Source organism: Tripterygium wilfordii, chromosome 15, assembly GCF_013401445.1.
Source record: "Tripterygium wilfordii isolate XIE 37 chromosome 15, ASM1340144v1, whole genome shotgun sequence".
In the NCBI taxonomy this organism is placed as follows: domain Eukaryota; kingdom Viridiplantae; phylum Streptophyta; class Magnoliopsida; order Celastrales; family Celastraceae; genus Tripterygium; species Tripterygium wilfordii.
In genome coordinates this window covers 11,315,266-11,337,067 of record NC_052246.1, presented here as the reverse complement: position 1 = coordinate 11,337,067, position 21,802 = coordinate 11,315,266, and the positions used below count along the sequence as shown (strand labels likewise).

The following is a 21,802-nucleotide window of genomic DNA, read 5'->3' as shown; positions in this document are numbered from 1 at the left end:
CGCAACTAAACCACCACTGAGCCTCACAGTCCCACCCACCAAATAGAAATTGCAGATAGGAGATGAAGGGCTTTAGCAGTGTGAATTCTCATGCACAAGGTTCTTGCCGTGGGTGGGATCGGAGGACAAGCAGAATGTAAGTTGACTCCACATATATGGTATAGACACAAATTAATTTTCCAGAACTAATCAAATCCATTTGGAACTATCAACATCCTCATTTCCATGTATTTTGGTTTAATTATTACAAAGATGAGCTGACTGCAGACAACAAGCTTGAAAATAAGTTTCATTGGTATTTGTTTTGATGACTGAAACCTTAGAATTTTGGTTTGCAATACAAAATATAAAACAGGAGCTTCAGAAGGATAGGAACAACACAACATGTTGGAAAAACATATATACAGTAGAAAACTTGTATTCATGGAGTTGATCAGAAAATGAACTGGAACTCCCTTTCTTGCAACCCTATACTCTCTCCACCGGACGCGGAACCAAATGGGATCATATCGTTGATTCCACCGTAAAACAAATCACCATCCTGTACTTCATGACTACCAATCTCTACTACTTGGTTCTTAGCGTCATTCTTAGCAGATTCAGCCTCGATTACGTTTGAGTTCTTCTCGACAAGTTCTCTAAACATTGAAGATCGAAAAAGGAGTCCTAGCGCAGTTTTTGTTGATGAATTGCTGCTAGAGCTTACAGGAACATTAGCTTTGGGAAGTTCTTGCTTGTCATGGGGATTCAAGTAATCCACAGTGAAAGGCTGGTCGTTGAAGAATGATGGTTTGGATTCTTCTCTATCCAAATGATTTGCCGCAAACAGCGCAGTTTGATACTGCTTCACTGCGGGTGGTTCCAGAACTGGCATTTGGGGAATTGGTTTTGGTTTTAGCCATCTGATATAAGTGCTCATGTCAAAATTAGTCAAAGCATTGATCCCTCTGTACTCAATAGCCGCGATATCATAAGCGTGAGCAGCCTCCTCTTGTGTATCTGGGAAGAAAATCAATTCATAAACAACATAAATTCAGTCCCGCGACTTGTTTTATTGTAATCTAAGCGTCGCAGGTTCAAATCACAAAAAAAACAGTCTCTCCGCAATATATAGAACTTACTGTAAGTGCCAAGATAGAGGTATTTGTTTCCGAAAATTCTCCCAATCCTAGCTTCCCATCTTCCATCATTGTGGTGCCTATATATTAGTCCCCATAGAAACTATTAATTCTTCTTCTTCATCAAACAAATTATATGGAAATACTAGTTCTTAAAATTAAAAAGAAAAAATTTACTTTGCAACTCCTCTGTACTTGGATACACCTCTTGAAAAGCCACTGCTCTTTCTGCTACACAAAAAAATTGAAATAATTAGGGTTAGAGGTTTGAGACTAAATGTAGTAATTAGATAGGTGAAGCATTTACCTTCTTAAAGAAGCAAGGTACTCCTCCTTTGAAACAGTCTGCATGAACTGAATATCTTTCTCATACTGCCACATCTATGATCGAAAAATATTATTCAAGGATCCTGTGTTATGTTATTTAACACAAATCTGATATACATGAACTCGTTTCGTACCGGGAAATTGGTGAAAGCAGAAGCTCCCCAATACTTGAGTGAAGCCAAATCATAGGCTCTAGCAGCCGCCTCTTCTTCCCTATAAGCTCCTGTCAGTCAAAACATGAAATTTTTTTTTATACCAAGTAACAGCCAGAAGAATAACTATAAAATCTAGACTTAGAGAGTAAAAACTAACTCACCTAGATAAACTGTTCGGTATCAAATGGGAAGAGGAAGTCGGTCGGAAAAATAAACAGAATCCCATATCATCAATCAGTAGCTGGAAATGAATGACAGAAGAAGCAAAAGAAAACTTGCAGAAATGGAGATTGTTTTTTTTTTTTTTTTTTAAATTTATTTACCTTGTCTTCCTTTCTTCTTCCTAGTTGCATTCCAAGAGAGTTTGTCCCACAAGTGAGCCTCATACCTGCCCGTCCATCGATGTCTGCTCATCGGAAAATCAGTAATTCAAACAGCAGCAAACCATAATCATATAATCTGACAAAAAAGAAGAAGTTGTTTTCATGATCTTGCATCCTTCATTAAACCTGCTAACTCCGCGATATTTGGAACTCCTCTTGACAGGTTTAACTTCAGCACTAGTAGCTTGAACAAGTAGTTTCTGATTCTTATCACCATCAGAGCCTGCAAATCCAACCGTAGCTGCCGAAACATCGGTTGTTCGTTGTCTTTTGACTGACTGTTGTCCTGTGTTTTCTTCACTTGTTCCCATCATCATCATCTCAATATCTTCTGTTCTTTCCTTTTTGGGTACTTCACAGAAGAGGGATCTGCAATGGTGAGTATATATAGAGACAGTCGGACTTCCATTATTTTTTTCATTTGAAAGGCGACTGATTTTGGTCTCATTCTGTTGTGTTTTTGTGGTGATTTCAATTCTGTCGAAGTCTACAACAAAAGAGACGATAAATCCAGAAGGAATAAAAAGACTATCTGAGAAATCCATGGGATGATTGTGGATATCTCCCAATTTTAAATTAATTGAACGATAGTTTAATTTATCCTCGGTCTGTCGTAAATTTTCGGCTGCAAATTGAATTTACAGTCGAAAATTTAATTTACATGAATTTAACTGATCAATTGGTTGTTTTTTTTTTTCCCTATTTTTTAATATGAATTTAACAAACTAATCAGTTATTATCGGCGTTTATTTCGATTTTTTCGATTGTTTTCTTCGATTCTAAGTCATTTTTTTTAAAAATAACTGATCAATTAGTCACTTTGATTGTCAGTTCGGTTTTTTTTAACACTCCTAGTAAATTCATTAAAACACCTTAATTTTTTTTTTTTTTTTATATTTTTAGAAATCATGGTTATGTTTTGATTGGGATTACGAGTCCAACATTTTTTGTCCAAATAAAAATAAAATTCATATCAAAAGAGAAATTAAATAATATTTCTGATTTATATTCAACGGTCAATAATTTTCATGTCTTTTTTTATGTTCAATTTGATTTTTGTTTGGGACAAAAAGAATTGTTGGACTCATAATCCCGATCAAAACACAATTATAAGTAAAAAAAATAAAAAACTTGGAAGGTGCTGTAATGAATTTACGGCAATTCACTCTAGTTTAACATGATGCCGAAATTTTAGACAAATCCTAAGTTTGTGTCTTTGACCAATAAAAGTCATACAACAATCACATTTTGAGAAACGGAATTAAATATTGATGTTATAGGATTTTTTTTTTGTTTGTAAAAAATACAATAATACATTTGTTGTGCTAAAATCACGAATACGGTAATACCCCACCATCAAAGCATCAAATTGAGTGACTGAATCAAACAAATCCAACCTAATTATGCAGAGAATCAACCAATAAATAATATCAAAACAGTAAAAAGAAAAGACAAGCGATATACGTGGTTCGGCACACTATATGGAGAAGTTACAAATCAAGAGAGACTATTCAACACAAGTAGAACAACCCCACTCTAGATGTTATCTTGTAACTATAAGTTCTCTCTACAAGAAAAGCAATGGAGAAGACAACAAAGAAAAGAAACTCCCTTACCCACAAGACAATCAAATCTCCAAGAGCTGCTCTCTCACCTATCTGTTGGATCTCTCCACTCTTTCTCAAGTGTGTCTCCTTTGTAAGTGTCTCCCTTAGTTTCTATCTCTAAATGACGCTTTCAACCAAGTTACAAACAAAGAAAGCTTAATTTTTTATTTAAACAAATTGTAGAATCTCGATAGGTGTTCGGACGACACAATAAGCTGTCCGAACAGATGTGCTTATATGTCAAGAACTGGTCTTAACTGTTTGGACGACACCTAAAAATGTATGGATAGATCTGTCTAGACTACAAATGTAGGCAGGGGTGGTACCAGGGGACTACATTAGGGCTGTAGCCCCCAACTTTTTTACATATAGTAGTGTAGTATTATGTATACACTACACATATATACTACTACATAATATATATGTATATACAGCGTTGCTCATATGCGCAGACCCGCTTTCAGGAAAACATGTGGGCTTCTAACAACAGCCGTTAGATTAATCCAATAGCTCAGATTAAAAGTACTTTGGTAAAACAACAAAACCCAAAAATTCAGTTTTAATTCTAGGTTTCTCGGTCTCCCACAGAGTGCGCAAATGCGCAATGGAGGACAGAGTTTGCAAAGCCTCCTCGCACAGTACGTCTTTGCACAAAGTTCTGCAGGTCGCAAACAATCGTCCGTCGCTTAGTTCTGCAGGTCGCTTAGTCTGAACTGGGTTTCAGTTGAAATTTATTTTGAGCTGTATTTGAGTTGTAAACAAGATGTTCGATCTTTTGCCTAGATATACTGGATCAATAGAAGACCCAAATTTGGATTCACAACACTTGAAGAAAAAGAGACTCCATAAAAGCTAAAGAACTTTAATCACTGTAAATTTGCAGCTGTATTCTTAGTTATTCTTCCACACCGTAGAAAGATCTGATAGAACCATTCAATTTCATTCCTTCTTCTGCCCGAAGGCGATTATCTTTTGACCTAGGGTTCAGAAGCAGGTGCGAAGATAAAGGGGATTGAAGGACCCAGGCTCGAGTATGAAGGCGATCGAAGGACCCAGGCGCACGATGATGAAGGAGATTGAAAGACCCTGACACGAAGAAGACAAAGCTGCTGGTGCGATGGCGAAGGCGACTTAGGGGAGACCCAGAAGAAGAAAAGGGACAAACGTGAACTTTCATCTTCTTTTTTTTAAAAAAAAAAAATAAATCAATTTCGATCGTAGCCGTCCCGAAGATCGAACGGATGAAAATGGAAGCCCGTAAATTTAGAAGTTTACGAGTCTGCGCACTTGAGAAGCGCTGTATGTATGTGTGTGTATATATATATATATATATCACCATATCACTACGTATATTAGTGTGTGTGTGTGTGTATTACTACATATATACATATATGTTTGTATAGGTTTTTTATGTGAAAATATCTTTATATATATAAAAAATCTTTTTATGTGTATTTTTTAGTAAATGTATATATATGTTTATATATTTAAACACCCATACATAATAATATTTACGTGTTCTAGCAATACATTTATATATCATTTCATCTTACATGGTCTTTGATTAATGTTCATCAATTTGAGTATGTATTTATATTAACCTTTTGGGTTACTTATGAGACCAAACATTAAGAAGATGAATGTTTATCAATAATATCATTTCAATACGTTGTATTGTTGTAAAATGGTCCTAAAAAAAAATTTTAACCCCTACTACATTTTTTTGAACAAATCAAAAATATAGTAACCCACCCCAACACCAATTCTTGATTTCGCCCTTGAATGTAAGTGTCCGGAGAATATCAGCAAAACAACGGACAAGCCAAAATTCCACAACATTCAATTCCAAACAAAGCATCAAATTAATCTAGCTAGCATCGAGCAGCTGTCATAATAGGGAGGCTGAATATAATTTAGCACGTTGCATGCATGGGCAAAATGGGTGGGTGGAATTTTAACATCATTAGTAGTGACAAAATTAAATTGATTTGGGGCGATGGTTTCCATTCAAGGTTTTTTTTTTTTTTTTTTTTTTTTTTTAAATTAGAAATTGTTCGGCTAAATTTTATTAAATTGATTTGGGGCGATGGTTTAGATTCAAGTGTTTTTTTTTTTAAATTAGAAATTGTTCGGCTAAATTTTGAGATGGTTAATTTTATTAATTTATTCATTAAAAATATATAATGCCGCTCTTGCACCACGACACTAATAACATCTAAATCTTGAATATTATTACTTTAACTAATGCCAAAATTGTTTGAGTTCGCTTAAAAATCGTGGTGTAAAAAATACCACATCGTTTAATTCAAGTGTGTGTAGTATATAAGGCTAGTGAACCAATCATCTTTTAGCCCTTCGGGGCGGTGTTTGGTTACCTAGTTTTGTATGTTGTGTGTGTATGTTTGTCTTTTAAAAAAAAAAAAAAACTTTCCCGATGAGGCAACGACTAAAATATTGAAGAAAACAAAAGAAAAAATATCCTAAAACATCATCCATCATAGTTATTCGAGCCTTTAACCCAAATATTTGGGGTCGACTACATAAACCTATGAGAAAATCAACGAGAGTTCACTACATGTATTTATTTCCGTTATTTATTTTTAACAATATTAACCATACTTTCATCAAAATCTATTGAATCAATATCTTTTTTTTACCACTTCAAATCATGTTTTTAGGTTTTTCTCTTCGCATCTTACCTTCATAGATAATAGCAAATAGTAGAAACATTAAAGAAGAGAGATAACATAAACACAAGATTTTACGTGGTTCATCCAATACAGGTCATGTTCATGAGAGGTTGCAATTTTCGCTATGTCAAGAAAGAGATACGATGAAGTTTCAGGTAATTCAGAATAAACAGCTATTAGGGCAACATGGACATGCTATATTACCAAAACTGCCCCTCTAAAGTCTCATGGAAAACCACATAAATTACGTATGATTCAAGCCTAGGCCCAACTAATTCATGATCAGACTCCACAAAACCTATAAATTTTATCCTATTCAAATTCTCTTGATTCTGCTCACCGCTTCACCGCTAGCTATACGTTGCACATGTTCATACTATCTTAAATGGTTTTCTCATTACTTATTTTCAATTGGTGCTACTTCAACCTTGGATCTAATAATATAATTTCTTATACTATCTTCCTTCGTATAGCCACACACATCCAACGAAACATTCGCATTTATGATCTATAGAAATTTTCCTTCAACCTTCAAGGAATCTTACGGTTGCTTAAAACTCCGGATGCACTTCTCCACTTTATCCATCCGTTTTTAATTCTATTAACTACATCTTCACTAATATTTCCGCTATCTTGAAAAATTGAGTCAACGTATTTAAAAACTTTATTTTTTGTTACTCTTCTCCCATCTAATTTAATTGTTTGTTTGTTCTCTTGCCTAATCTTACTAAACTTTTGCAAATAATATGCACCAAGGTACCTCACCGGATATGTCGTGTGAGTTTATCTATCACTATAATAAATAAGAATGTGTTTAGTGTCGACTCTTGGTACAAACCTATTGTGAAGGAAAACCCTCATGTAACTCCTTCATTAGTTCTTACACCAGCTACATTCATTTTTTCATACAAATCATTGATTATAATAACAAATAATTATGACTGTTGATAAAGACTTTAGTTTTTGAATTAATTCATTAATTTGAACGATTTAAATTGATATTTTTTGACAGTTACTTCTTTATTAATTTTCTTATTTCTCTCTTAAATTTTGAAATAATTCAACTAAAGTCCTTAATTTTATTCTAAATTTTGTTACCATCCATAACAATCCTTAATCACTTTAACTTTTCTTTCTTTCCTTGTTATTATCACTAATCTTTCAAACACAATACATTACCTTAATTTAATTTAATTGCTTCTCTAGTAATAATTATTTTGTATATACATAGGATAAAATATCTAAGATCAATTAATTAATATAACTATCAAAAAAGAGAAAAGACAATTTTTAATCCTACAAAAAAAGATCTTTTAAAAAATCCCTTAATTTTTGTGATATTTGATATTTTGATGTTAATAACTGATAACTTGTTTTAAAACATTTGTATATCTAAGTGATATATGATATGATATATGATATTTTAATGTTAATATGTAATAACTAATAAGAAATAACTGAAAAATAACTAAATTCTATTTTGCTCGTTCGACCGGTTGAGCTCACTGACTGGGTCGATCACAGGTTCGGTTGTTAAACTAGTTCAAAACATTAATCATAAGCACTGAAAATAATTTTTTTCCCTTCCATATATTAGTAAGGTCTAATAATAAGTTGAGGGTGGGTGAGAATCATTTTCATTGTTTTGTTCTGCTCTGGTTTCAACTGATGTTTGTAGTAGAAGACATCGAAGAAAAATCAATAAATATTTCAAAGTACTATATTTTTCAGTTGTTTCACTGAAAACCCCCTAATAAGTTATTGATTTTGCTTGAGTAGAAATTTGAACTAGCTCCTTGTGACAATGAGTGTCATTAATATTTTTGATAGATCTCTAGGAGACTATGACCTTCAAAAACAAAATCCTAACGGGTATTTGGTTAGGGTTTGAAGGGGGAACGAGAGTGAAATTAGTATATTCTCTTATTTAGTTGAATTTTGGAGGACAGAAGCTCAAACTCATTCCACCCTCTATTCTCCTTTGTAGAGAATAGCCAAGCTCACCAAAATGGTGAGAATGACCATTCTCCACGAGGGAGAATGAGTTTTGATCACTTGTTATAAAATATTATTTTATTTTCTAAAAAGAAAAAAAGAGGGTAATATGAAAATTGTACTATTAATATTTTCACACTCATGCTCACTCTTTATTTTAGCAAACATGACCATGCTCACCCCATACTCATTTCACGCTCACCTTGCATTCATCTCCTCCTCATCTGATGCTCATCTCACACAATTATATGCCCCGTAGAAGGAACTTCAAAATGATTAGAAACAAAAGAGAGTATAATGTTCTTCAAGAGGGGACATTGATCATTATTTTGAGGGGGCCAAGTCCCTACTTTACAATTGTGAAACCTTTCATTGCCCCAAAAACTAAAAGGAAACAGAATCAAGTCCAGCTTACCAAAAACACACATACATATACACTTTGGTCTGCAAATTAATTTACAGAAACCATGTATATATATCAGTTTTCCTGGACTTTTTAGATCAGAAAATGAACTGGAACTCCCTTTCATGCAAATCTCTACTCTCTCCGTCAGTCGCGGAGACATACGGTATATCGTTAAGTCCATCATAAAAGATCCTACCATACTCCTCTTCATCACTGCCAACATGTTGATGGTCCTTTGTGTCATCTCCGGCAGAGTAATGATCATCTGATACGTTCGAATTCTTCTCGACGAGTTCTCTAAATATCGAAGATCGAAAAAGGAGGCCTAGTGCAGTGGGTGTTGATGATGACTTGTTGTTGCAAGAGTTGACAGCAGGGGCTTTGCTTTGTGTAACTTCTTGATTTTGTATGCAGTTCAAGTAGTCTGCAGTGTAAGGATGTGTGTTGAAGAAAGAGGACTTGGATTCCTCTCTTTGAAGGTAGTTTGTGGTCAACGGCGCAATTTGAGGCTCCATTACAGTTTGTGAGTCCTGAGCTGCCATTTTTACAGCTGCTCCTGGTTTTAGCCATCTGATATAAGTGCTCAAGTCGAAATTAGTCACGGCATTGATCCCTCTGTACTCAATCGCAGCGATGTCATAAGCGCGTGCAGCCTCTTCTTGTGTACCTGAGATGAAATCATTTCACAGTTAAGACTACCATAATCTTAAGAATCTTAAGCATTCATATTGAACTTACTGTAAGTTCCAAGATAGAGGTATTTGTTTCCGAAAACACGGCCTATCCTAGCTTCCCATCTTCCATTGTGATGGTGCCTGCAAATTATACCGCGGAACGATTATTAACGCTTGTTTTTCATCAAACTAATCACACATAAGAAATTAGTAATCACACATAGACTTTACCTTGCAACTCCTCTGTACTTGGATACTCCTCTTGAAAATCCACTGCTCTTTCTTTACAAAAACATTGAAACAATTATGGTAAGGAAAACTAGGCATAGAGAGTTTTGAGATTAACTATACTTGATGATAAGTGAAGTTTTTACCTTCTTAAAGTGGCAAGGTACTCCTCTTTTGACACAGTTTGCATAATCTCAATCTCCTTCTCATAATCTGTTATCTGTATTGAAAAGTACATTATTTTCAGATTCTTAGTACTTACAAGAATTTATCCATCTTTATATGAACTTCATCGATCCATACCGGAAAATTGCTGAAAGTTGTTGTTCCCCAATACTTGAGTGCAGCCAAATCATATGCTCTAGCAGCAGCTTCTTCATCATCATAAGCTCCTGATATATGGCAAAAAAAAAAAAAAATTGTCAGAAAAAGAAGAAGATTTTAGACTAATTAACAGTCATATGAATAAGTCAGAATTCTAGGCTTGATAGTAAAAAAAGAACTCACCAAGATAAACTGTTCGATCGGGAAGATCAAATCCAAAGTGCAAGTCCAATACAAGAACATAAAACTTTTATTAGTGTTTGGAAATGAATGAATCTATCAGATGAGGAGGTGAAGAATTTAAAACTGGAAGATTTATTTACTTTGTTTGCCTTTCTTCTTCTGTGTTACATTCCAAGAGAGCTTATCCCACAAGTGAGCCTCAAACCGGCCAGTCCATCGATGTCTGTTAAATATGTTTATATGTTCATTCACTTCAACAAAAATGAGAAGAAAATTCCAAGTCAAGAAATTCGTAAAGCTGTTACTCAATAAGACCTGCTAACGCCCCGGTATTTCGAACTCCTCTTGACAGTTGTAGCTGTAGCTTGATCAAGTTGTGGCTGACTCTGATTATCATCATAGGCCGGGAGTACAGAAGGTTCTCTTCGACGCCTTTTCACTAACCGCGATTGTTGTGACTCACCATCTGCTGGCATGCACGTCCTGCGCCTTCCGGGGTTTTCTTCTTTCTTCCCAATTATCATCTGCATCTCTTCTTATTGCCTTGCTTCTTCTTTTTTTTCCTTACTTGTGTGTTGTTCCTTTGTGTGGTAATTGACAGCTGAAGAGAGGTGGAAACAATGTTGAGAATATATAACATCTGTAGTCATTTTGGTCTCATTCTGTTCTGTCTGTTTACTGTTACAACTATACCTAATTCAACAACAAAATAGTAGATGAATTCGAGGCGATGCAACGACAAAATCTGATCGCCATATGATGTTTATGCCCAAATTTCCAAAAGCTCATAGTTTATTAGGTTTTGGTTGGCTTGTCTCCTCCTGTTATGCTAAAAAACAGGTTCTGCCATTAGGGTTCAACCGGTTGTTTTCAAGCATCAGAGACATTGCGTGGCAAGCGATGATTGGATGGGAAGAACAGAATTTCTGGAAAAACTTATTCCAGCGCAATCTAAGCGTCACAAGTTCAAATTACAGATTCCGTAATAGCGCTGGCAGTATCAGTAATCATTTTAAATGATGAATCCATTGATTTACATATCTTGAACTGCAAGTTATTACAACTAAAGTTGGATTATTACATATTTGAGCATCAGTAGACGTATATGATCAAAAGTTTCTCTTTTTTTATTCTTATTTCTTGTGAGGATCATCCAACAATTAGACAACAAGGACAGGTTGTCACATTCTTCTGCATAATGCCTTGATTTCCTCGCCTGGTCAGCTGAGGCTGTTTTGGTGTTTTTGGAGGGATTAATAAGAGATTCCAGTTAGTCTTTGGGAGGAAATGAATTAGAGTGTATGGTCTGTAAGGACTCCGTGACGATCTTTACTATAAGAATCAATTCATATTTTATATATATATTAACCTGTATATTCTAAATGTTTGTTGCTTTGTTTTTATGAACCTTGTGACAATGCGCTGGGCTTTGACTTAGTTTACCATATCGTTAGGCCCATATTGGATATTCAAAAGGTAAACTTATATGATGTCGGTTAAAAAAAGGGGTAGTTTTATATTTTAGCAAAAAATATATAATTAAAAGCACATGCAAAAAATGTTTGGCCGACTGTAAAGTAAAGAAAGGGTTAAATATGATATGGTTGGAAGAAGGAAATACCAATGCAATAACTTTCACAAGTTTATGTTTTAATTTAAGCATGTGATTAAATTTCATATTGGTTAGGTTAAAGATGTTGAATGATTAGTTTACATGAATAGAAATAGAGTTTATAGGGTTAAATTTGATGAAATACAACCCATCTTAATGTAATAGAAAGATTTTAGGATAATTATTTTATCTCTTAAAATATAAATATCCCCCAAAAAATTTTATGATAAATTTTTTTATCCGTTTTGAACCGATAACTTATATCTTAACATGATGTTATACTATTATTAAGTCAAAGAAAAATGCTTGAGATCTCAATTTACGACCCTCATTCTGCCCCTAATGTGTTGGATGTTAATAGGCCCTACATTTGTGTAAATGCTTAGGTAGATGCTTCCACTTTAAAGATTAATATAAAAGAGTAATAATTATATTATTGTGTGAATACCGATATGTGCCTAACTATTAGATGATGGCTGAATTATTATGGCACATAATTCTTTTCAGTTGGGATATTCAAGTTCAACTTCTCACATTTATATGATTTGTCAAGAAATTTAGGGAGAAAATATGGGCCCTTGTCCCCAGTGTGAACTTTTAAGTGTTTGTTGGCTTCCGCATTGTCCAAGTGCGGGTTTTTGTGTGTTTGTTGGCTTTTTCATTGCCCAAGTGTGGGTTTTGTGTGTTATTGCCCCAAATGAGTGTCTTGTACGAGAATAACCCTAGTATTAGGTCTAGTTTGTTGTGTATGTATTGGATCGTCGTATTGACCACTTTGTTGTGCATGTGATGAACAATCCGATTCTCCAGCCCAGAAGTTTGAATAATGTGACATAATGTAAATGACTTTTTACTTATAAGGATAAAAATTAAAAGTTGTATTCCAATAACGACAACCTAAATCACCGGAAATAGGCCGCCCGACCATCGTTTTTGACGAATGAACTACTGAAATGAAGCTCTAGGTCAATCAGATCAAAGCTAGTCATCATCGACAGTCAATTTTATCACTTGAGTCGCCTGAAAAATTTCGTGAAATCACGGCCACCGTTTGTAAAAGAGCTCGATCCGACCAATACGACCAACAACGACAATCATCAACACCCCCAATCAACTCCACTGATTAAGGCGCATCACCTATGAGGTTTTATTGCTTTTTCGAACTCCTTTTTTTTCTTCTTTTGAAGTTAAATCTGAATATGCAAATATTATATCTGTTTTGAAACTTGAAGCAGATAACATTTCATTAAAGACAAATAACATTTTAACAAGACAGATAATATTTCACAAGACAGATAACATTATGATATATATTAAATTAATCGAAATAGATAACATATCACCTGAAATCTGTAGATCCCCAATCAGAACAAAAAAACCACGAAAAATCACCATAGAAAATGTCGAAAATAATGATGTGATGACAGATCGAAGGAAAACAACGAGATTTACAAGATTTGTGGTGAGTATGAGTAAATCTAGTTTGAATACAACAAAAATCAGGATGACAAATCATAAAAAAATGTCATAGAATTATCGAATAAGTCATGTGGGGCGGAGAGAAAGCTTCCGACGAAGGTCAAACATGAATCACATGTAAGAGGCATGTGTGTTATGTTTGAGGATAAAAATGATGATATTTTAGATAATAAAATCATATATTTTAATCTTTTTTCTTCCCTTTATGAAATTATAATGTTTTAAATTTTACAAATTTTATAGAATTTTTTTTTTAAGAGTGTCTTTATTTATTGCAATAAAACTTTGGAGGGAATTACCAATTGTCCCCAATATAAAATACCCAACTTAACGTATTCGGTTGAAAAAGGGTAACCATTATAGGCTATAGGGGGGGTCTTCTCGCTCTATTCAGAATTTCTCCCTTTTGTCACCTCAGTGCTTTACTCTCGATTTCGCAGCGATGACCGACGGTCACCTCTTCAATAACATCTCTCTCGGCGGCAGAGGAGGCACGGTACGTTCTTTCTGCCTCCTACTGTCTCTCTCAATTTTTTCGATTAATGGTTATAGAGGCTCGATTTTGTGTGTTTTTGTTCCCTTATGCTCGCTATCTGAAACCCCAATTTGAAGCAAAACCTAATGTTCGTGTGTTTTCGGAAAATTTGTGTGCTTTAGGTCGGGTTGTTTCCTGATAAATGTTAGGCAAAGAATTTTGTCTATTGCAAAAACCGTAAGCTTTTGCTTCTGTAACGTTCATAACAAGAGAATGTGGTGATCGCTTGATAAAAACCTTTTGGATCTTTTGGCGAAGAATTCGTTTAGCTTTGCTTGCTTTCGTGCAGAGAGTACATGGGAAAGAAAACTAAACAACCGTGGTTTTAAGAGTGCCTTCTTTTTCTAATTAATATGTTACCTGATTCATCAGGTTCCATAAAAATAACTGACCTTAATATTTATTGAACCCTTACATCCCATATTTTCAACCAAAAAGAGTTTCTTTTGATGGCCATGACACATTTTGTTTAGTGAAATTATGACATTTTGTCTCTTGTCATTTATTAATGCATGTCACAGTTCATGAACAGTAAGACTCTTCTTATCCTCCCTCCAAATCAGGGCTCTTTTGCATTGAAAAGATAATTTGGTCTATTAAGTTGGGAGGCTTAATATGAAAGAAGTAAGAGGGCTTGATTGAACATATGGGCGAAGTACATGATCACACTGTGGAACTACACCATTTTAATATTATATGGATCGACTTTACTTACTTTTCAATGATGAATATATTGAAATTGAGATTTTTTGAGCTCTTTTTCTTTGGCATTCTTGATTCCTTCCTTTTTCTTTTTTTAGTTAAAATCTCGAAAATTATAGGGCAAGAGTGGGTAAACATTGATGCAATTTAATTAGTTTGAACCCTACTTTGGTGGTTGTGAGACTCCTGGAATACGGGGTTTGGTTTTTTTTTGTTAACTGATAACAAGGTAGGGTTGGAATGATATGATAGAAGTCTTTCTCCCCTTTCATTTAGAATAAAGATATTTTAATTTATTAAATTTCACTTGTTCTACGTTGATTTTGTTCTCGACGTTGATTCCTTATTCCTGAGAAATTTCTAAAAAATGGATGCGAAGTATTTTTTATGGTAACCCCTCTGTATTATTTTATCTGGTTGCCTGATTCAATGAACTTGGTGTCTGTTGGGATAGTCTTACAGCTGTCCTTTTTTGGAGATTGGATAGAAATATCAAATTAGGATTTCAAAACTGTAAGAACTCACTCTTGATATTACCAATTCCAGAATCCCGGACAGCTCAAAATATATTCAGGTGGGATTTTGTGGAAAAAACAAAGCGGTGGTAAAGCTGTTGATGTTGATAAAGATGATATTGTGAGTGTCACATGGATGAAGGTCCCAAGGACAAGTCAACTTGGTATTCGAGTCAAAGATGGGTTGTACTACAAGTTCACTGGATTCCGAGACCAGGTTCTCTCTTTCTCATATACATGCTGAGACAGCCATATTTTTTTTAAATTTTTTATCACAACTTTTGCCTCTCTTTCTTTTTATTTTCTATAAATAATTTTGAGTCCAAAATTTCTAGTTTCAGTGCTACACGAACCTAATACATATTTCAGTCTAATGGAATGTGATTCAGGTCCCCAATTTCTGGATTCTATTATCATGATTTCGGGGCTTGCCTTGTGGTTTTCATTTCTTGATTCTCAGACCTCTGGTGCTTGTATATTGCAGTTGATTAATAATGACATGGAAACTGTCAGCTTCTCTTTGCATAATAATTGTACGCAAGTGATTTTTATTTCTTGTCCTCTTTTCTTGCAGGATGTAACCAGTTTGACTACTTTTTTTCAAAACACATGTGGAATAACACCTGAAGAGAAGCAGCTTTCTGTCAGTGGCCGTAACTGGGGAGAGGTCGATTTAAATGGTTAATTATTCTCCCGCGTCCTAAAGTTAATATTGTTTGTCTTATTTGCCTTATATTCTCTTATATTATACTTGTTTAATTGCTTGATTAGTGTATGAGTCCGGGGGTGTGATTTCCCTTACGCTCTCTCTAAAGTTACTCGGTGGTATATAGCTTCTGATCTGGCTTGTTAGCTCATTCTTGGCAAACAATGGTCCATACTCCATTGGTTGGGGAATTATGTTAAATGGAAAGTGCAAAAATATATTATCTTATGGATGTTTAGTTTTGTTAGGCCTCTGGGAACCTAAGCTAAAGGACTTGCCAAATGCTGATTGAAAATAATCAATTATTAATGTGCAGTTATTGTTGCCTCGTGAAGTTAAACAGTAGCAGGGCTTTTATTTTACTACATTATTCTGCTTTGATGTGTTCAACAGCTCATAGTAATGATTGTAATCTGGACCTCTTTTTCCCTGACTTGTAGGTCTACGATGTTTCCAGTTTCTTGGAGTTACTGATAACATTTTTCATGAAAATATGCATTATGTTTTCAGTAGATATGTAGTGACTTTTGACTGACTAATTTTGTGAGTCCAATTAGAAAACAATATGCTCTTTCAAAAACGATAAGAGAGGAATGTATCATATAACCATTCAAAGATTTTTTTTTGGTTAATGTATGTTTCTTGTTAGTAAATCTTAACATGGTTCATTGAATATTTCTGGATTTTTTTTGAATGTGCTTTTATTTCGCTTTCACATACCTAATGATTTCTCTTTTTATTGTGTGAGTTTTCTTTTTCATGTGCATTATTGGCCACTTGCCATTTTGGTGGTCTTGACAGCCTTTACTGCTATTTGCAGGAAATATGCTCACATTTATGGTTGGTCAGAAGCAAGCATTTGAAGTATCTTTGGCTGATGTATCGCAAACACAACTTCAGGGGAAAAATGATGTCATCTTGGAGTTTCATGTAGATGATACAACAGGAGCTAATGAGGTCCTTTTATTATTCTATATTCCCAATCATTAAGCAGACTCACTATATGTACATATGGGCCTACACTTAAAGCCTCTTACTGCAGTAGACTTGTATAAGATTATTGTCATGCGTGGTAATTTGCTATCAATTCATCCATTTGTAAGTTTCTTTAATTAATGAAGCTATTGATTTGTGGATGTGTGCTTTTTTTTTTTAATGATCTCAGAAAGATTCTTTGATGGAAGTAAGTTTTCATATTCCTAATTCCAACACTCAGTTTGTTGGTGATGAAAACCGCCCCCCTGCCCAAGTAAGTGTGGTGGTGTTTTTTTTCTGAGATTAAAAATTGTTAGTTTACAACTAGTGAGCGGCTGCTTATGTCTTGTTAGTAAATCTTAATCAGGCCTTCCGTGAAAAAATTATGTCAATGGCGGATGTGGGTGCTGGAGGCGAAGAAGCCGTAACAACATTTGAGGGTATTGCAATACTTACTCCGAGGTAGAACTTCTGAAAGATTGGCATATGCATGCATGCACAAGAAACATACACATTTCATTGCTTTCTTTGATCAAATTCATATCAAGTGCTAGCTTCTTAGCTTCATCCTACGCTTTACCATGACTTGTGAAGTTATTGTGTGATGTAGGGGTCGGTATACCGTTGAACTTCATCTCTCGTTCTTGCGTCTCCAAGGGCAGGCAAATGATTTCAAAATTCAGTACAGTAGTGTGGTTCGGCTGTTTTTGCTTCCAAAGGTTTACCCCTTCCCCTTTTTAAGTTATAATTTGGGCTCATTATAATTAGAGTGTCCCTTTCAAAATTATAATTTGGGCGCATAATAATTGGAGTGTTGATGACCGTGTTCTAGTTGTGCGATAGAATGATAGATGCTTTCCTGCTGATTTGATAAATGTTCTTTCATTCTTGTATTTTTTTTTAAATCATCATCATCACCCGAGCTTTTATCCCAAAAATTTGGGGTTGGTTACATGAGTTTACAAGAAAATCAACGGGAATCCACTATGTATTCGTTTCCATCATTCATTTCTATGTGGGATAATACTTTCATAATTTCTTACTACTTCAATTTATGTCTTTTAGGTTTTTTATTTGCTTCTTACTCCAATACAAATTTTCTCGATTCTCCTTTACCGCTGCACCGCTATCTCTACGTTGTATATACCCATACCATCTTAAACGGTTTTCTCGGAACTTATCTTCAATTGGCGCTACTCCTACCTTAAATCTAATATTATTATTTCTCATCTTATATTCCCTTGTGTGACCATACATCTAACGAAACATTCGCATTTTTGGTACATATATTTTTTGTATATGTTGTTTCTTAATAGCCCAACACTCATATCTATACATCCTCATGGGCTGTATAGCCGACCCCAGAATTTTTCGAATTTTTTCTTCTATTGTGAAGAAATCTCTGTCCCATAAAACCCCGGATGCACTCCTCCACTTCATTCACCCATTTTTAATTCTATTAGTTACATCTTCACTAATGTCTCTTTCACCCATTTTTAAAAACCTTATTTTTTTTGTTACTTCTCTCTCATCTAATTCAATCGTTTGTTCATTCCCTTGTCTGCTCTTACTAAACTTACATTCCATATATTCTGTTTTAGTCCTTAATTTAAATTCTTTAGACTCCAAGACTTGCCTCCACATCTCGAGTTTTGAGTTGATTCCCAATATTGCCTCATCCCTTGTGTATGTCTCATTGCATCCGGGCGCTGTTGCAATGCGTCACTTGCGGAGGACGTCCTACACTCGAGGTCTGATGCAGCGCGTCACTATTGAGGTACACTCATGCCAGTCCTCAATCATTTATCGTTGCACCCGGGTTTCTATGCAACATGTTGCACGCAGAGAACATCCTTACAAATTTCTCATTTTGACTCACGTTCTTAGGTTTGACAAAGTTCTTGTTGGTTGTCAACCTATCACAATTCTCCTCCAGGCAGTGTTTTTTTTTTTTTCTTGATTACTTCAAATTTAATAGCATATTTTTCTATGGATAATGTGCTCTTGATTGGAGGTGTTACTCATTCTCTTTTTTGCAGTCAAATCAGCCACATACTTTTGTTGTTGTTACTCTTGATCCACCAATCCGTAAAGGCCAAACTTTGTATCCACACATCGTATTGCAGGTATTTGTTTGTTTCCTTCCATCTACATCCCCAGTCTGGTGGCTTATCATTGTTAAGCTTTTCTCTACCTAACATCTGCTTTCACATTCGAACAGTTTGAAACAGACACAGTGGTTCAAAGCACCCTGTCGATAAATGAAGATGTATTAAGTACCAAGTACAAGGACAAGTTAGAACCTGCGTATAAGGTAGACTACGCAATCTTCAGTGCAACACTTGGCTAAGATATTTTCATCTGCTTGCATCATATGGCTAAGATCTTTTTATCTGCTTGCATCCATACGGAGACTAATTCTGCTTAGTCATGTGGGAAAGTTCATGAGTATGGAGTGCTCTTGGCTGAAATTCCTAAGTTTGTGCATTTAACTTGTATGTTCCGTTATGATGGATTTTGCTTTGAATGAATAGGGGCTTATTCATGAAGTGTTCACCACGATACTGCGTGGCTTGTCTGGTGCCAAAGTAACTAAACCAGGAAAGTTTCGTAGCTGCCAAGATGGTTATGCAGTTAAGTCATCATTGAAAGCTGAAGACGGTGTCCTGTATCCACTTGAGAAAAGTTTCTTCTTCTTACCCAAGCCGCCAACTCTTATTCTTTACGAGGAGGTATGAATTTTGGACTCTTTTTATATTCATATGGTGGCTGTTAAAAAGAAAAAGTCATATGGTTCATCTGGCTTGGTACTCCAAATGGCTGATTGTTGTTGTGTTACACAGTTATTTTACTTATTTGTCAACGTGTCCTTTTCATCTAGATTGATTATGTGGAGTTTGAGCGACACGTCGCAGGCGGCTCAAATATGCATTATTTTGATCTTCTCGTTAGATTAAAAACTGAGCAAGATCATCTGTTTCGGAACATCCAAAGGAATGAATACAACAATCTATTTGAGTTCATCCGGTGAGTTGAGTGAATGCATGGGTGGTATTTTATCTGCTGTAATTTTGTAAAGTTTAACCATATCTCTATCCATGCAGCACAAAGGGTTTGAAAATTATGGGAATAGGTAGTGAGATTATCACGGACGGAGTGGCTGCTGTTCTTCAGAATGAAGATGATGATGCTGTTGATCCTCATCTCGAGCGTATTAAGATTGAAGCTGGTGGAGACGAAAGTGATGAAGAGGTGAGCTATTTAAGCAGTATACCACTGTCCTTTGGGGGTTTTGCCATAAATCATCTCCGTGGGGCCTTTGATTTGGTGGGGTTTTATTTCATTTATATACCAGGATGCAACCTTTTGCAATAATTTGCATCCTAGAATCTGCATTGGAAGGTGCGCACAATGTTTTGGTTGGTAGCAGCAACTTACTGACAAAATGGTTTTTTGTTTAGTTTTTAGTTTTGTGTGCTTGTCATGCATGCTTGTCCAGTGTCTGCATGATGATTCGGTACATTGATATAATATCCTCCTCTCTTAGGATAATTTGTTTGCTGAAGTTCTTTTTGGAACTGCCTAGTTTGGTTTGCACATATTGGTATCTAATAACAATAATATCTGCAGGATGAAGATTTTGTTGCTGAAAAGGATGATGAAGGCTCACCGACTGATGATTCTGGAGAGGATGAATCTGATGCTAGTGAGAGTGCTGCTGTAAAAGAGGCAAGCCATTTTCATTTGCCAATGTGTCTACAGCGATATTAATATTAAGAGTTACCTGTTTGTTTCGCATCTAATGATCTGCCAATTTCAGAAGCCTGCCAAAAGAGAATCCAAAAGGGAGCCTTCATCATCTAAGGCATCTTCATCAAAGAAGAAGTCCAAAGACGGAGATGAAGATGGTTCAAAGAGGAAAAAACAGAAAAAGAAGAAGGATAAAAATGCACCTAAAAAGGCTTTGTCCAGTTACAATTTCTTTACAAGGGTAGAGACAGAGGTTTGTACTCATCCTTTGTTCCTCTTCGACTTTTGCTTGATTTTTATAGAGGAATTTGAGACGATATTTGAAAATATTAAAGCTTTCAAAATGAATGGTGGGCTAAGTTGGTGATGTTTGCCGAACTTTTATACAACTATCACTTCTTAGTGATGCTATATGCCTTACAGTTTGGCAAGTTGAGATGGTTGGAATTAATGGGTCTGTTAGTATCTGCAGAAATTTATTAGTTCCACACAGGTTTGGGAAAGTTCTTTCAATTTAATGAATTCCTCTTGAATCCGTTTGTAGGTTACGTGCGTTCTATGTCTCCACTGAATTGCTTATTTTTGGATTTTAATAATTATTTTAATCTTGTTCTGCTCTTAACAGAATATAAAGAAAACTACCCCTGGACTGGGATTCACGGATATCAGTAAAATAATTGCAGAAAAGTGGAAAAGAATGTCAGGTATGGGCCTTTTGAATGAATTCTGTACCATCTTGTTTCAGCTTACTTGTAGAAGACTTGTCATCTTATCGGTTATATATTCCAGAGTTATCAAATAATGTTTTGTTATTTCTTGCACATTTGTGATGGTTCAGCGGAGGAAAAGGAACCTTACGAAGGAAAGGCTCGCGTAGATAAAAAACGATACAGAGATGAAATCAGTGGCTACAAGAATCCACAACCAATGGACATTGACTCGGGGAATGAGTCTGACAGTGAATAGACTAAACGATTATAAGAGAAGCACAGCACTCTCAATTTAGGACTTGGCGGAATTTGGCTGCGCGTAGGTTGTGGAATAAGAGCAGCTGGTTTACGTTTGTAATATTTGATTTCCCGAGGATCGTCTCTGTTGGATATAAATTACCTTCATATGAATGTTTTCCCTATTTTTACTTTTGCCACTAGGGATATGCAGTTTACCTCCATACCATATGAATGTCCTCTCTGTCGCAATCTGCTGCGAGTGAATGCCCGAGTGTAGTCATGGGACATTCCTTCCTTCGCTTAATCCCCATATACCCGCTGCCCTGGGCGTAAAGGAAGTAAATGAAAGACGAATATAAAACAACTTCTATTAATCCTTTGGCCGCTGAAGATGAAGAAGAGTAAGAGACTGGTTTTCGCGGCAGTCGGCTATGAATTATTCAGGTAAATCCCAGGCCTGAAAATGCTTACTATTTTCGCAGTTTCCA

The 21,802-nt window shown here is 35.4% G+C and overlaps 2 protein-coding genes and 1 pseudogene across 2 annotated transcripts; 1 reads left to right on the top strand and 2 right to left on the bottom strand.

Moving 5' to 3' along the window:
- Nucleotides 1-433: 433 nt before the first annotated feature.
- On the bottom strand, nt 434-2,419 carry LOC119979893 (annotated as a pseudogene).
- A 6,357-nt stretch (nt 2,420-8,776) lies between these two features.
- LOC119979892 (AP2-like ethylene-responsive transcription factor At1g16060) lies at nt 8,777-10,620 on the bottom strand. The gene is made up of 7 exons (XM_038822513.1): nt 10,406-10,620; nt 10,231-10,313; nt 9,887-9,975; nt 9,730-9,803; nt 9,587-9,637; nt 9,420-9,496; nt 8,777-9,348 (listed from the first exon to the last, which is right to left on the bottom strand). The coding sequence occupies exons 1-7, from the start codon at nt 10,618-10,620 to the stop codon at nt 8,777-8,779; spliced, it is 1,161 nt and encodes a 386-aa protein (XP_038678441.1).
- A 2,904-nt stretch (nt 10,621-13,524) lies between these two features.
- Nucleotides 13,525-21,540, top strand: LOC119980067 (FACT complex subunit SSRP1-like). The gene is made up of 16 exons (XM_038822724.1): nt 13,525-13,677; nt 14,965-15,150; nt 15,508-15,613; nt 16,460-16,596; nt 16,805-16,888; nt 16,982-17,076; nt 17,225-17,333; nt 18,654-18,740; nt 18,836-18,928; nt 19,149-19,346; nt 19,496-19,641; nt 19,719-19,866; nt 20,245-20,343; nt 20,435-20,617; nt 20,990-21,068; nt 21,203-21,540. Exons 1-16 carry the CDS (start codon nt 13,624-13,626, stop codon nt 21,328-21,330), a joined length of 1,932 nt encoding a protein of 643 aa, XP_038678652.1. The 5' UTR covers nt 13,525-13,623; the 3' UTR covers nt 21,331-21,540.
- Nucleotides 21,541-21,802: the final 262 nt, after the last annotated feature.